Raw genomic sequence first — 16,780 nt, 5'->3', positions numbered from 1 at the left:
AAGTAAAAACTAGAAAGTATGATTTTACACCTAGTGTATCGAGAACAATATCTTGTTTAAATCATATCCAATTAATATGATTTGAACTCTACATTTTTTTTTCATATAAAGTGCACATTCATTTCATTTGTTACTAACATAAACTGGAGGTAGTATTATTTCCCCTGCCGTCTGACAGAGATAAACCAAGTACTCTTCTCATATGCTAGAAAAATTGAAAAACGTTTTATTCCTTTTTATATTTTATTTTGTTGCCATAAAGTGACATCACGAATTGACGTACGCTTCTTAGCCAGGAATAGCTGTTCCAAAACTTTAAAAATTCATAACTTTTGAACGGAATGTCGCGATTTTCCTCAAACTTTACGTCATGCGTTCTACTACATTTCTGCTTTTACTCAATTCACATAGATACGTATTTTTGGAGTTTTTCTTCCCTTTTAACCCTCTGTGCGCTTTGAGTGCCGCTTGGCACAAAACGCCCCCAAAGCGTTGTAAACACGTGCCCAAATAAGTCCCTGGTACTGAAAGGGTTAAACAAGTATAGTTCGCGTTCTTCTGCATCGATATGGTGGAGGTTGTGTCTCTGTGTTCTTTGGTGATGTTGGTGGAGGTGCGGGTGAATTTGCATTGCTTTTCTCCATGGGTTGATATCTTCTTTACACCACTAGTTTACAACACTGTTATACATTGAAATAGTTATTATACACTGAAAATTAACAATGGTATCGAAAGACATAAAAGAGGGCATACTGACAGAACAACGGATGCTATAAAGGGGAGAGATGGGACATTGGTATACAGGTACCCTGATGAATATAGAATCACAGGCATAATGAATTGAAGAAAAAATACTGAAGCGAGTTAAATCAATCCAGCATTTCACAGATTGACATACTTTCGCGGAGATATGAAATAATAGACAGATAGAAAATAACATTCTGACTTACATAAAAGACTGTGAGGCTACGTATAGACCCCAAAGTGATATGATACATAAACAGAAGGGGGAGATATGCAACAAAAGATAGAAAGAGAGAGAGAGAGAGTGGGGATAATAAGGAAGATAAAGATAGAGATACCAAAGACCACATCCATTACATCAGCAATATTCTCTCAAGTTTCTATCGCCTGAAAGTTTTGATATAACTATCCTCAAGGTGAGATGACTGACATTCTATTATAAAAATGCCTCAGTACCATCGACAGCCCGTTTGTGTTCAAATACACATTCATTCTGGCATGGTTGTGCTGTGAGGACTAAAACGGTATATAATTCCACAACAAGACTATATAAGACTGTAAGACTATAAGAGTAAGACTATATAAGACACAACAGGGGACGTGAATAGATTGCACTCATTCAAATGTATAGAGTTCATATGTCTTCAAACTGCTTCTTCCTTTGCTTTGATAATCCGCTCTACAAAAGGAAAAAAGAATTAAAGGTATACGTGATATCACTATACGAAAGAGTGCAGCTGTGCCTTTGCTACGTTTACATTTGATGAGCTTTGTTTTGAGTTGAAATCTATTTTGTGCACGAAACATAATTTGCTACGATTTCCCGATAAGAAAAAAAGAGAGGAAACTACTACATAGTAATCAGCATCATCAAATCGGATACTCGTGAAAGCGACCAGTCGCTTCGATCAATCTTTGCACCACAGTTACCACACAATGAAAGACGGTTTTTACAATTCTTCGTTACATTTAGTGTAATACATTGGCGGATCCAGGAATTTCTGGTGCCACTTCCGAGTTTAATCAGGTGACAAAAAAAAAAAGGTTTGTACAGGTGTTTTTTTTTTTCGTACCACTTCCGGGGTTAGTAGGCTGACAAGCAATTAAAAAAAAGGCTTTCTGGTGCCACCTTATACAATTGGCTGGCAAGGATCATCTTGCGATTCCATGCGAACTCCTCTTTCACCCAAGGCGCCCCCTTTTATTTTTTCTTTTTATTTCTTTTATCAAAAAGCAAAAACAAAATTAAAAGAAGGCGCGCACCCCGTGCGCCCCCTCCCCCCCCCATCCGCTACTGTAATAGGTGCTATCTATAAGAGTAACGATAATGATATAGAAACTTGCGAAGACGAGACGATGAATAATATATAACATCATATACATATAAAATTTTTCAATTTTCCCATGAATCTCTGTCATACCTTCTTATCTAACATCTATGAACAATTTCTCATAAAGGCAAGTGTGGAAAAAAAAATATGTGAAAGACACAAAATACCAACGTCTACTGTGCTTGGTGTCTAAATATATCAACATTTCCTTTTCACTTCTGTCAAAATATATATCCAAGTGCGAAGAGTTCTGTTCTTACTCCTCAAAAGGCAAATTACGGCCGTGCCAATGTTTGCCGCAGCTATGAGAGGAAACTGCCGTCTTTCCTTCAATTTAATGTGCAGACGTGAGTTTGCCCATCTAGCTTCCAAAAGCAGGAGGATTTTGCATAAGAAGTCATTCTCACCTGAATGAGGTAGCTCACTAATTAGATGCCATTGAAGCTGGTTTACCTCTCCTCTTCTTTTCTTCTCTGTTTTTTTTTTCAAACGATTTTACCAAACTTCTTCAATGTATTCAAATCCTCAAGGGACTGTCTTCAGACCCTTGTAATGCCAAACTTCGTGTCCACTTCCTAATTCCAGGCATCCCTGGAAGAGTTCTCCATGGCCGCAGAGGGCGGCATCGACGACTCCCTGCGGAGAAACGAGATCGGTTGTCATGACAACAATCGTTACGCCCACTTGCCTTTCTTAATCCATATCAAAATGGTGTCATTGAACAGTTAAATAGTTTACACGGAAAAGTGATATAATATACGTATTTGTATAATAATGTACACATGAGACAACTCGTATATTAGTTCTTCAACTCCCTCGAATGCAATTTTCACTTAATCATCTCGTTAAATACTTGATTCAAAAAGAAACTATATCCTTCATATTCGATTACTAAGTATTGTAGAGTCGATGTGAAGTGTGGGGTTTTTTTTTAAAGTAGGTTATATTTGCTCGATGATTGAACCTAAAATGGTTGATAGTGACCCGAAAATGACAAGGCAAAGTAAGAGTTCCACCTAGCGCAAATTAAATTTTAGACTTAGTATAAGTAAGCCATGGGCGCCTGGCATGGATGGGTGTACGTCACGAGTTCGACACCCACAAATCATAAAGCCCATGAGTTCGACACTAAGCAAACCAGGCCCACGAGACACATTTAGTTGTTTTTACCTAGTGTCAAATTCATGGGCCTTATTTGCCTAGTATTGAACTCGTGAGCTGTATGGCTCGTGGGTGTTGATCTCGTGGGATGACCCCACATGAACACGTATAATGAAATGATCTTATGCACATTTTCCTATTTATGGAGGCAGTCTTGCTTTTATGGCCAGTTGTCGCGTCTAGTAAAGTCTTGCATTGAGCTTAGGCCTTTCTTGTTGACTTTTTTCGCTTTAAATGGACTAAACTCCACTGATTGTGTTTCATGTCAGGGAGGCTAAGACTGCGAACAGAAGGCTACTGTGTGAAAAACAAGGGCAAATATAAACATAAGGAAACATACATACCCGTCTCCAACTTTGGCAGAGAGAGTTTTGATGGTGAATTTCTTTCTGTCTGGCGCGGTAGTGTGGCAGGTGTAATTGCTTGATCCCTCATCAGGCAGTGTCGACACCCGCGGACCATCCGGGTTCTTCACCACGTCAATGACCTACGAACACGAGGGGCAGAAACGTGAAAGTTGCGCGTGCGCGTATTGAAAGTGTAATGATGCCTAGTAACAATAATAATGATAATGATGAAATGAGAGATCTGACGTTTAATCAACATGAATTTGCAGCTTCATAACCTATCTTAGGAAGTGTTATACATTATGCTATTCACTTTTGAGAGCATAAGTATTGTCAGTAGGCCTGCTGGTTCATTTTAGGTCCCTCACATAAAAACGGATAATTAAAATCCGCACCCGTAATCCACTATGAAGAGAAATTTATTCGGAAAAAAAATGTATCCGTTCCTGTCGTTGGTGATTTGTTATGTTCGCTCGTTTTTTTGTTTTTTTTTGTTTTTTTCATCGTGAATTGGAAGAGTTCCCTATGTCATTGGACTCTGTCGGCTCATTACACTCTGCTTGTATACGACAAATGAGTAAGAGGTAGGTGGGCAGTGGCGTATCTAGGGGGGGGGGGGGGCAAGGGGGGCACGTGCCCCGGGCGCCACTCCTTGGGGGCGCAAAAAAAAAAACGAAGAAGAAGAAAAAAAAAGAGAAAAAAGAAGAAAAAAAGAAAGAAAAAAGAAAAGAAGAAGAAGAAGAAGAAGAAACTCACCGGAAAGGGGGGGGGGGGGGGGGAGGAAGAATGGTGGGGGGGGGGGGGTGGGGCAGAAAACCAAATCAAAAAAAGATAAAAACAAAACATAATGATGACTCGGACAAGAATTCCATGTTATGTAAGCTGAAATGCAACAATTTCGGCTCGCTCGCTGCGCTCGCTCTCTAAATTTTATATAGAAGAAGAAGGTAAGAACAAAATGTGATGATGACGCGTACAAAATGACAATGTCTATTGTGTTCACACATGTTATTTTATATTTAGCAGGCACAATGTTTCTCGGAGCAGCGGCTGCAATTTCTTTCGTTCTGAAGCGATCGCCAATTGGATCAAAAGAAGGCGCCAACGGTTTCGAACATACGGGGGGGGGGCGCCAAAAAAAATTAAACAATATAAGAACAAAACGTAATGATGACGTGGAAATATACAAATTTCAGCTCACTCGCTCCTACTAATTTAGAGTATTTCTTCAAGTCCTCAGTTTGTTGGTAAAAATCGTTATCTATAAGGCCGCAACTATATCTTGATTAGAATTGTAAGATTTGATAAGCAAAAAATGACAAGAGTTCCATGTTTTGTAAGCTGAAATACAAAAATTTTCGGCTCGCTCGCTGCGCTCGCTCGCCAAAATTTATCAAAACAACAAGGAGATAAGAACAAAACGTGATGATGACGCGGAAATATACAAATTTCGGCTCACTCGCTCGTACTAATTTAGAGTATTTTTTCAATGCTTCAGTTTGTTGGTAAAAATCGTTATCTATAAGGCCGTCGCTATATCTTGACTAGACTTGTAAGATTTCATAAGCAAAAAGCTGAAATACAAAACTTTTCGGCTCGCTCGCTGCGCTCGCTCGCCAATCGCTCGCCAAAATTTAGTCAAAACAAAAAGCAGATAAGAACAAAACGTGATGATGACGCGGAAATATACAAATTTCGGCTCACTCGCGAGTACATGGGGGGCATTTCATGAAGCAATTTGTCAGATATTTCGTCTGACAAACTGTTAAAAGCTACTGAAATCCTTGCTTCTGATTGGCTGAAAGCAAATTTTGTCCGACAAGTTTAGAATATTTTTTAAAGTACTCAGTTTGTTGGTATAGATAAATCGTAATCTATAAGGCCGTCACTATCTTGATTAGAATTGTAAGATTTGATAAGCAAAAAATGACAAGAATTCCGTGTTTTGTCAGCTGAAATACAAAAGTTTTTGGCTCGCTCGCTGCGCTCGCTCGCCAAAATTTATCAAAATTCATTACATTTAAATCACCCTCAAAAGACCCCTTTTAAGGGCTTGAAAAGCATATCATGTGGACTTTGCTTAAAGTCCCTATCCTGGGATGGGGTTGGGGTTGAACACTACTCTTTTTCAGAAATTAGGGGCGCAATTTTCGCGCTTGCCCCGGGCGCCGTTTTCCTTAGATACGCCACTGTAGGTGGGGTAAAGAAACTGCTCTATACCTTGGGCAGGAATATGACCAAGAGTGTGGCAGTGGCGCATATGACGACGCACAGACCGGTCACTGTATACACCAACGTAAAGTCTTCTGGGTCCATCACCATGTTGAACAGCGCCCCTACCGCCGACAGGATGAACACGTTGTAGACGGAAATGCCGATGTACTTTGCGTCGTTGAGAGCGCGAATCTTGACTGCCCTCGTTTCATACGCTGATTATGACAATGATTAATGAGAAACACAGGGTTAACATTAAACATTCCTGATACATGAAGATTTTAGTCGCAAAACGGATCAAGCGCCATATTTGAACGTTGTAAAGCAAGTCAACTATCATTCAACACAATAAAACATTTCCAATGATACACTGTAAAAACATCGGTGTTAGATTTAACACCACTGGTGTTAAATCTAACACCGATCAAACTTCAATAAAGGACCACACCCACAGGTGTTGAAAATGCACTGTGATGGTGTTGAAAAGTGTTCACCTGACACTTCGTGGTGTTAATTTGACACTGTACCTGGTGTTATTTTGACACTGTACTGGTGTTAATTCAAAAATGACACCACATGGTGTTGATTTGATATTTGTTGGTGTTAATATCAATGGTTTAACACCCGTCCAGCTTCACTAAGAGACCACACCAGCTGGTGTTACTGTGGTGTAAATTTATTTTCACATTTTTTCAAAAATCTAGTATTTTAATGTAAAATTCTTGATCGTCTTGTTTAAATTAAAAATCAACAAGAAGTGCAGTTACTAAGAAACTCTTCAAAAAACAGTTTAAAATTTGGAAATGACACCCGGAGGTTTAATTTAACACCAGAAATGAGCACCGAAAATTTAACACCGGCTCGGTGTTCACTATTTAACACCGGACTTTTTGCAGTGTACCTAACTAGTGGAATAATAAGAAAATGATATTCTTGAAGTTGAATCTAATATTATTTCATATTTTCTTGATATTTCCTTTGTATTTATATCACATTTAGTCACAAATATCTGAAATGACAACACTGTAAAAACATCGGTGTTAGATTTAACATCATGGGTGTTAAATCTAACACTGATCAAGTGTTAATAGAGGACCACACCCACAGGTGTAGAAAATGTATTGTGATAGTGGTGAAAAGTGTTCACCTGGCACTTCGTGGTGTTAATTTGACACTGTATCTGGTGATATTTTTGACACTGTGCTGGTGTTAATTCAATAATGACACCGCATGGTGTTGATTTGATATTGCTGGTGTTAATGTCATTCAGTCAATGGTATAACACCCGTCCAGCTTCAATAGGAGACCACACCAACTGGTGTTACTGTGGTGTAAATGTGTTTACACATTTTTTTTTCAAAAATCAAGTACTTTATCGGAAAATTCTTGATCGTCTTGTTGAAGTTCAAAATCAACAAGGAGTACAGTTACTAAGAAACTCTTCAAAAAAACAATTTTGTATTTTGAAATGACACCCGGAGGTGTTAATCCAACACCATAAATGAGCGCCGAAAATTTAACACCAGCTCGGTGTTTCATATTTAACACCGGACTTTTTGCAGAGAAGAATGGAGTTAACTCGTTTTGCGATGAAACTTTTCGCATCATTAAGAACACATTCATGGACACAGTGCAGCAGCTTGCTTTGTGTGTTCATAAACTGTCCTCGTAAGAGAGAATGAAGCCTGATCAACAAATAACAAGGTAACAGCCAAGCAGGGTCACATATACAAAGCCCTTTATCGCGATTTAATTCTTATGAAAGTGACAATAAAGTCAAAACCTGATAGACGGACATCATTTTGATAACATGTCATTCTATTTTCTGTTACTCCACACTTCCGTTATCTACCAAAACAATTACAGGAATGAAATAAAACGGAATCAAAATAGAAGAAAGTTTGTCTCAATTCTCATGATCGGGTATACGTCACTTCCGATACAACTGGAGTGAAAACAAACAGCTCGCCTGTTTATAATCAGAGAGTTGAGAGAAAACCTTCCTGTTATAATACACGTATAGGTCTACATGTTGTGCGGAGCTGGAGTGTCGTGAATCAATGTGAATGCTGTGCATACAATGTACAAATCTACACTGTGTCGACTTTAAAAAAATCCTTGATCTACTATTCTTTTACGTAATTTATCATTATCTTCTGTCAGAAATTTAAATATAGACCATATCTGAAATTTCAAAGGCAATTACGGAAGAAAAGTAGACATTTTCGTCTCCAAAAATCGTACACTGATCGTGGGTTTATTTTCACTGCAGTTGCCGCTAAATACCTGCATGTCCGCCCAAGTGAAAAGGCCATTACCTGTTGTACGTTGTTGACGTCATCATCATTATCATTAGCTCTTTTTATCAACAAGATGTATTAGATCCAGAAGTAGCTGCAGTTTCAAGTATTTATCAATGTTATCATAAGAGCCATTTTCATTGTCATAGCAATTATATCCTCTTTCCGCAAAGATACAGAAATGTGTACAAAGACGTACGGGAGCACGCATACAAGTAGGCTAAGGAGGCAGAGTATCACACACTACTTTATCTTGAATTCAAAATTATTTATTAGATGTTTGCAGAATTAGATATTTCCTTGAAAACTTGATTTGATTTTAAAAAGATCCGTAGAAACAATACACATGTATTACCATTGCATTTTTGTTTGTGCAGTATATTCTTGAAAAAGTTGCAGAAATAAATTTGAATTGTTGAAACTGAAATTGAAACCAACATTGAAATCGAGATTTGAATTAAAACAGAATTAGAAATTGAAATTGTATTTGAAGTTGGAAGCTGAAATTGAAACCAACATTGAAATCGAAATTTAAAGTGAAACAGAATTAGAAATTGAAACTGTATTTGAAGTTGGAAGCCGAAATTCAAAGGGAAATGATAATGGGAATCCTGTAAGATGCCAGATGAGGACCTCAGGTGATGATAGGCTCTGTTTTGCAAGCAGCATCATGACATTAAACGGATGGTATAGATTTGATTAAGATGGGAGTTCAGGTTTCCATCTTTTTGTCGTGAGATTATGAGAAACTTTTATGAAATATGAAAGAACATAGTTTACAATTCTAAGAGGAATTCAAGGTTTATTTGATGAAAATTGATTTTGAAACGGCCAAGATATCCAAAAGAAAGCGATCCTGAGGAAAGGTGAAACGCACCATCTGCTTTGTTTTTCTTTGTTTTTTTGATATCTCAGCCATTTCAAACCCGATTTTCATTAAACAAATTTTTGAATTCCTCTTAGAATTTTATGCTCTTTAACATTATTCATAAAGTGGTTTCTAAGCATCTCGCAAAAAAGTTTAAAGCTGAATCCTCACGTCGACCAAAACAATACCATCCCTTTAACATGAAAGGGGAAGAAAGGAGGAGTGTCTGGTGTCCTAAATCTCCAATCTCACCTAGAAAGAGGCCGAAGAGGAGGAGGATGCCTTTAAAGATGTAGATGCCCGACAGCCAAGAGATGCTGCTGACATCTTCCCGCCGGCACACCAGGCGCTCGGGTACGATCAGCCGGTCAGCCGAGGCCACGGCCTGTAGAAGGCGCCGTTCAATAGCAGAGATCGAGAAATTGATCGCAAAACAAGCTTGATCGCAAAACAAGTTTAATTTTCAAAATTTAGACATTTTAAAGTAATTCTGTCATCAGATAGAGCAAAATAAAACATTTCCGGTGATACCTCACTTGTTACATGACAGGGAATATTCTTGAATCTATGATTAAGAATATCCCACAGTTTCATTTCATTTATTTCCGTTGTTTTTAGCAGTTTCAATCGCAAATATCTCAACTTCTTCAGTAATGAGGGAGGGGCATAAGAGCCACAACTTGCGAGGTATCATTTCATTACAAAAAAAGGGAAAGATGTTATAATTCTTGTTAAAATGGCAACTGTACCAACAGACACTCAGGAAACAAGAATCTGGCTATTACCACATGCATTTACCATTGCAGCAAGAGTTGTTATCTTGGCAACTTTTTATGAGATATGTAGCCTCAGGTTTCATGCCGGTAAATACATTCTTCATAGGGACACGTATCCAAAATAAATATCATAATAAAGATTTAACAATATATACTTATCCTGGAAAAATCCATGTCTGTCATACCTCATGTACATAATAAACCATTTTTTTTTACTTCAGACTTAACATTTACCAGGGATGCTTCTGCTCAAATTCCGCTCAGAAGTCCATTTAGAATAAACTATAGTTTCATTACGAAAAGAAGAAAGAAAATAAAATTCACGTGTTCTGTGAGATTACGCCGAAACAGGTATATAGTCCCTTAATTCACGTGAAAGCTTGCCGAGTCTGCAAATAGAAGTTCATTATGTAGAGAAATCCACCATCATCAATCACATGCATGCAGCAGCTTGGTTTTCCTTAGCCAGCTAATGCTGGTTTTGCATGAACCTTTCCCCCCAACTTATTTTAATATCTCTGTAGGAGAAAGTAATAGGGTCGGGGTAGGTCGATTGTATTCACAGGTAAACGAGCTGTCGTGAAGAGGGGAAAAAATTGCAATGCTCTATTCAACTACATCAAGCTTTCGCCTGCAAAGGAATCTCACACAATTGCGCGAAATCAAACCGTTCATTATTTGTTTTATCATACAGTACAGCACGTCGGATGTTAACGGGCGTGATTTAAACAAAGGCATAGAACAATAACTACAAACTGTAACTACATAATCAGAGCTAGGCTAATTTGAAAACTGCGAGTTTGATGGAAAGCCTTTGGAAGTAACGTTCATCGTTGGTGACGTCATCCCGCGCTGTCCAAACATGTTCGATAATCAGTGTATGCTAGAAAGATGAGCGTGCGATGGTGTTTTTTTTTTTCACTTTAATGAGCAGCCTTGCGTAGCATGATATATTTAGTGTATTATCTATCTCTTGTATAGTGTTACAATAGTTTAAAGGTAGGGAATCCCATTTGCATGCCTTAAATGAAGAGTTGTATAAATACAGTGGTATGTTGAAGAGAGTATCATTTTAGAAACTCCCATAAAGAATTGAAAGTGGAAGGTAACATTTAGCACACTTTTATTGACCGTAGGATTTTGAATTGAATTTTTTCGGGGCTCACCGTAAATTCCAGTACATTACTAGGCTACCTTTGCAGACCCGTGAACTGCATGTGTGTCCATCATGTATATTTTGTGAAGAAAGTTCATCAAAACTTACAAAAATTTCTATATATATTCTTGCCACACACTCTATATGTTATTACATCAGCTCTTATACTTTTAGATTTGTGTTTATAGATAAAAAATACAGAAGACTGCAACAAAAAGGCTTAAGTGTGGCTGACACACAGAACTACTGAGTAGTTGAGTTTTGTGCATTATTCAAATTGTAGAGAACTGTTGACTTCCAAATTTCTCAGCAGTGGCCTAAACAAGTCCCCTGAGGTTCATATTTAATGTTTTGCTGCATTTTGGGAGGTCTGTAAAAGGTATCCCCTACCTTTAACATCTATCACACGTCTCTCCCCCCCCCCCCCCCCCCCTCTCTCTCTCTCTCTATCAATGTAGGGTCTTATCTCATCATGATTTTCGGACTCATGTTTAATGATACGCCCTTAGCAGTTACTTCGCCGGCCTAAAAACAAACAGCTATCCTAGTCAAGCGATCGATAACGGTCTCCTCCACCTGTAGGCCTACACCTAAAAAACGAGATGAAATATGATATGTACGTATATCATACATGTAATTGCACCTATTTCTTTAGCGTACTCTTGTATATATTTTGATGAGAAAATAAATGTTGTTGATTTTGTCATAACGATTTCGTTTGTACTAGTGGAGAAATGAAACAAACTGAAACTGAAGCTTAAAAATCACGCAGATTAGCATGTATGGGGCTGTCGCTTCGTGCGTGTGTGTGTGTGTGTGTGTGTGTGAAATATTTGGCCAGGATCCCCCCCCCCCCTTCCCCCGTCGTCGCTTTAGATAGATGGGAAGAATCTACGGAACCTTTGGAAATTGATGGGTTTTGCGATTTTTCCGATGTCTTTCTTCTTTCTTTCCTTCCTTCTTTCTTTTTTTAGGTGATCCGAGTATCCTCTCGGATCACCTTCTGTATCTGTACGGATTCTTTGTTCTTCTTCTTCTTCTTCTTCTTCTTCTTTCTTTATTTCTGGACAAAAGTTGTGTATCTACGTACTCAGAAAGTTCTCACAGTATCAATTTCAAACTCATACCATATATGTATCATGTCCCAAAGACGAAAAATTTTATAAAATCATAGTGATCAGTCGACCGTGACGTCACTATGACGTCATTATATGAAAACACATTTTCCTCCATATCTCATTAACAGAATAGAATTCTTCAATAAAATTTATGTCACATATATTTCAAGTCAAGCGGATTCTACTCATATTGTCAAAATTCATATTTATCCTAGAACGCGCGCGTACGCGCGCGTTGAAATATTTGTATGCTCAAATCGAGCTCAATTTTTTTTGCACACGTTTCAGACCATTTAGAGCATTTTTTGAAAAATTGAAAAAATTGGACGGACGCGTACGCGCGCGCACATATTCGCACACACAGCTCATATGCAATAGAAATTTTCAGTTTTTTTACACGGATCGGATATCCAAAATGTCAAGGAATATTTCTACCAAGTTTCAAGTCGATCCGACTCAATATGACGTCATACGGGCCCGTCAAATTCAAAATTCCGCGCGTGCGTCAATGGGGATACACAGTGCAACTATGCCAAAAAACCGCCAATTTTAAATCGGATTTTACTCGTCAGGATGGACGATGACCCCCCATTTTCTTAACATATTCTGAAAGCTGATGAGTTGTACATGTTATTTCATGGGTTGGCTGTGCTGAAAAATGATTAAAAGATATCAAATTTCTTAATAAAGTAAAAAAGTAAATTTTCAAAATGACGTCATCAAATTTCAAGTTCACTCGAGCGTATCTCACTTATCCTTTGCCAATTTTCACCCAAATTTCAATATGTTGTAGCTTATGAAATGTTCTTTCATAAATAAAAAACATAATGTTAATTGGATGACGGCATCACCTCGTAAAAATGGATTGAAAGTAACCTTGTCAAATTTGACCAGTTTACGTGTAATCTCTATGGGAGTGCAGTTTTTATGGAAATGAAAATTGACATTACTATTTTTATCGAGCACTAGCTCACTTATGCTTCGGTGAATTTCTCCAAGATTTTGATATGTTGTAGCTGAGACTTTGGGCTATCGTCATTATGCCCTTCAATTTTTCATACGTTGTCGGGATCACGTCCAAAAACTTGGTTGAAATTAAAGCTTATCTTCGATGTATTTTCATATTCCTTTCTTTTTGCAATTTTCTTTGCAATAACTCAAGAAAAACATACCCTATCACCACCATATTTTGCACATGTTTACGTCATGTCACGTACATTATTTCATAAAATAACAACTACTTGATCGGACGCCATCTTGGGTATGTAAATTAGGGTCAAAGGTCATAAATGTATCATCCTGTATCTTGGTGAGTACATGTTCTTTCTTTCCCATATTTTGTACACGTAAAGACCATGTTTCAAGGATCATTTCACACAATAACCACTTTTTGCTCAGATGTCATCTTGTCCGTGGAAAGTGGGGTCAAAGGTCAAATATACGTCATTCTGTATCTTCGTTAGTGTACACGTAATTGTGTACCATAGATGGCAGATCTGACTTCCTTTTCTAAATGAGAATCCAAACATCACACGGCCAATGTCCACTAAACACAGATGAAACCGGTATGGTCATGCCTATTGGGATCAGGAGACTCAAACAGTTGATTTCCGAACAGATCGGATCACCTAATTTGTCAGTGTTGACAAATTCCGGTTCTAGTTTTTCTTTTCTTTTTGCCTAGCCAAATTGAAAACTGTGGGGGGGGGGGGGGCTGCGGCCCCTGTTTTAACACGTTTTACACTTCTTGTTCTTGAGCTTTCCAGCAAGTAGCGCATATGTGCCATCCGAGTTGAGGATCAACTTAATAGATTAATATTTACATAATGGTCATCTGTACACAGTGGCCAGAATTAACTTACGCTCGACTCGAACCTCATGGTGACCGCCTTCAAGGGCTTCATGATCTCCCAGACGAGGAGGTAGATGACATCGATCAACACGAATCCGCCGACCATGGCCACCAACTGTATGTCCTTGACTGACTAGAGATACGATAAAACAAGACGTACAGACAATAAAGGCAATAACATCGCCCATTCACCCTCCACGGGTGAATGCTCGCCAGCCAGACAGAGCTGAAGAAGTGACTCGGACGAGTCACGAAACTGCTCTCTTCGTGATTTTCACAAGTAAGTCCAGTCGAACAGTTTTAATTTACACGCTTTTAACATACCGCCTGGATGAATCAAAATCTACATCGATAAAACAAGACACAACCGATTAACACGTCTCCAACTCATGCAGTCTGTATGCTACTAAGATTATGGATTATACATGGTTATATCATACATCGTCAGACACAAAAGTTGTGGACTGCACTGAGATTGCCCATACAATGATTTGTAACGATTCATATTATTATACTACTATGATATATGTATTACTGTTCATACACGTTAGATGAAACAGAGAAATCATAAAGTGCAAATAGGTAGTTCAGAAGTTGTGAAACTGCGTCCCTTGCTCAAACTGCATCGTATTTAATCTCACACAAGAATTGAGTGCTGCCAGTGTAGATGATGTATAATAAAATGCATAATAATGATGTAATAAAATGCATGGTACGAGAAATCAAATTCGTCTTCATCCAATTCTAGTTATGATCATGGAACGAATTGTTGATAGCTTATATAGCCCTATAGGAGATCTGCGTCATGATAGGCCGTACTATGCCTTGTGCGTGGATGGGTGTCATATACCAATGAGGTTAACTGGCACTATACACACTGATATGACAGATTATAATGTTAATCGTTCTAGAGGTGAAAGTTATTATACGCAGTGTTGTATATCGGACACTTGGTTGTGCATTTGATGCTCTATTGTACAGGACGCCCTAAAACTGATGAAAAACACATTCGCAATGCTAATCAGGGTTCCCTGGTCAGCAATTATGTAAAAATTATCCAACCGGGTTCGGATGTCCATGTAATATGTGCTCGGATTTCATTTGGGCTAATGAATTCAACGGCACACTGCATAATATTTCTTATATAGAGCTTATGATTACTCTTTTTTTTAAATTCAGTTAGTAAATCCACAGGAAATGCTATAAATGCACGGCAAGTATTCAAGTCATTCAGCCAGCCATTTCCGTCGATCTCGGCGCGTTTGCATGGCTCCAGCCAAAATACACCGAGGGACCTATACTTTTCAATTTTTCCCAACAGTCCAAATCTTATTGAAAAGAAACCACAACATGGCACATTGTCATTTGATGCCAGCAGAGAGTGATGTTGATAAAAACGAATGAATGCAACATGAAGATGACAGTAATAAAGAAATATCCATAAACAACCTGTGACACACACAAAAAAAAACACCTCGAAAACTCTTTGTTGTTTCACCTGCAATCCAAAAACACCTTTTAAAGAACGAGGTACATCACACTGTATATAGGAAGATACGCTTGTTGTTCTGAAATCTACGTTAATATCAGCGTAGACAGTGTATAAGGCTCCAAATGCATCCAAATCCGTATACAAGGACTACTGTAATCATAATTACGCCATACGGAGAATTGAACTGGACAATTAAGGCAGAATTTCACCATAGAATATACACACATAAACACACACATTAAAAGCACAAGCGTAGACACGTGAATTCTACATGATACCTGAGTAATGACAGGAAATACTACAGAGGCTGTCATTCCATCTTATACAAACTTACTTTAAAGCAAATTTTAACATGAACTGCGATCTAATTCGCACTCCAGATATTTATACCGTGTATCTCCCCTTTTTCTCTCTTGAATCCTTTTTTTTTCCTTATTTCTTTTGCTCTTATATAATTCTTGTGTATGATGTTAAGACACCCATTGCTTGTTAGCAGAGCCTGTTTGCTGGTTCATCTTCTAGCTTAAAACTATTTCAATTACCTGGTATATATATATATATATATATATATATATATATATATATATATATTTCAAGATTACGACATAATTATTTATTTCATATACGCTATAAGGATGCTACGAATATCTTCATCTATGTTGTTTTATGCAACTACATGTATACTTTATGTATAATTAATGATATATTAATTAATAAAGGTGCTAATGCATACGTCACACATTTATGTCGCATGATAAAAATACAGTAGTAAAGTATAGTAGAGTAGAAAATTAATCTATAGCCCTTTCTCGTGGCCTTCTCAGGACCTACTGTTAGGAGTATAGGCTGATGCGATAGCACTTTTCTCTCACCCTTTTCTGTAATTTCTTATTGATGAATATCTTGTGGACACGGAAGGTTTTCGAGAACATCGCGCCGAATGCCAGCGTAAATCCCAAAGACAGCACCCAAAGACGTGCCTGTAAAGAAGAGAAGAGAAGAGAAGAGAAAGAAAGAGAGAGAGAGAGAGAGAGAGAGAGGGGGGGGGGGGAGTCAGTGGCATATTAGACTGATACATGTACGACCATTAAGGTTTTTTTTTTGTACGTTCGTCAGGAGAGTACACGTGCATCGCTGGATGTAATGGCGTACACGAGTCAGACGACCTTTCCCGTTTTTAATTACATGGGTGGTCGCTCACAAAATCTCCAAATGCACATTATATCGTATACACATGCATTCCATATATATACATATATATATATATATATATATGACTGAGAGAATATATCATATATATTCTCTTGTGTCATATATATGACTGTGAGAATTCATTCGCACTGTCATCCCTGATGAAGAGGAAGGATCCTCGAAAATTCGGATTATTCATTAAAATCAAGATTGGCTTTTAATGCATTCAT

General features: G+C 38.0%; 1 protein-coding gene across 1 annotated transcript in view; it reads right to left on the bottom strand.

Moving 5' to 3' along the window:
• Positions 1-2,650: 2,650 nt before the first annotated feature.
• LOC139717464 (gamma-aminobutyric acid type B receptor subunit 2-like) overlaps positions 2,651-16,780 on the bottom strand; it is a 67,680-nt gene continuing 53,550 nt past the window's right edge. The window contains exons 12-17 of the mRNA XM_071628971.1: positions 16,232-16,339; positions 13,878-14,000; positions 9,218-9,350; positions 5,804-6,012; positions 3,581-3,723; positions 2,651-2,711 (exon numbers count right to left, since the gene is read on the bottom strand). Coding sequence (XP_071485072.1) covers positions 2,651-2,711; positions 3,581-3,723; positions 5,804-6,012; positions 9,218-9,350; positions 13,878-14,000; positions 16,232-16,339 — 777 coding nt within the window. The remainder of the gene's footprint in view (positions 2,712-3,580; positions 3,724-5,803; positions 6,013-9,217; positions 9,351-13,877; positions 14,001-16,231; positions 16,340-16,780) is intronic.

The sequence above is a fragment of the Diadema antillarum genome, unplaced genomic scaffold (assembly GCF_040938485.1).
Source record: "Diadema antillarum isolate AM-2024a unplaced genomic scaffold, OU_Dant_1.0 scf00000075, whole genome shotgun sequence".
Classification (NCBI taxonomy): domain Eukaryota; kingdom Metazoa; phylum Echinodermata; class Echinoidea; order Diadematoida; family Diadematidae; genus Diadema; species Diadema antillarum.
Note: the sequence above shows the minus strand (reverse complement) of the source record. Positions and strands in the feature narration are given on the sequence as shown.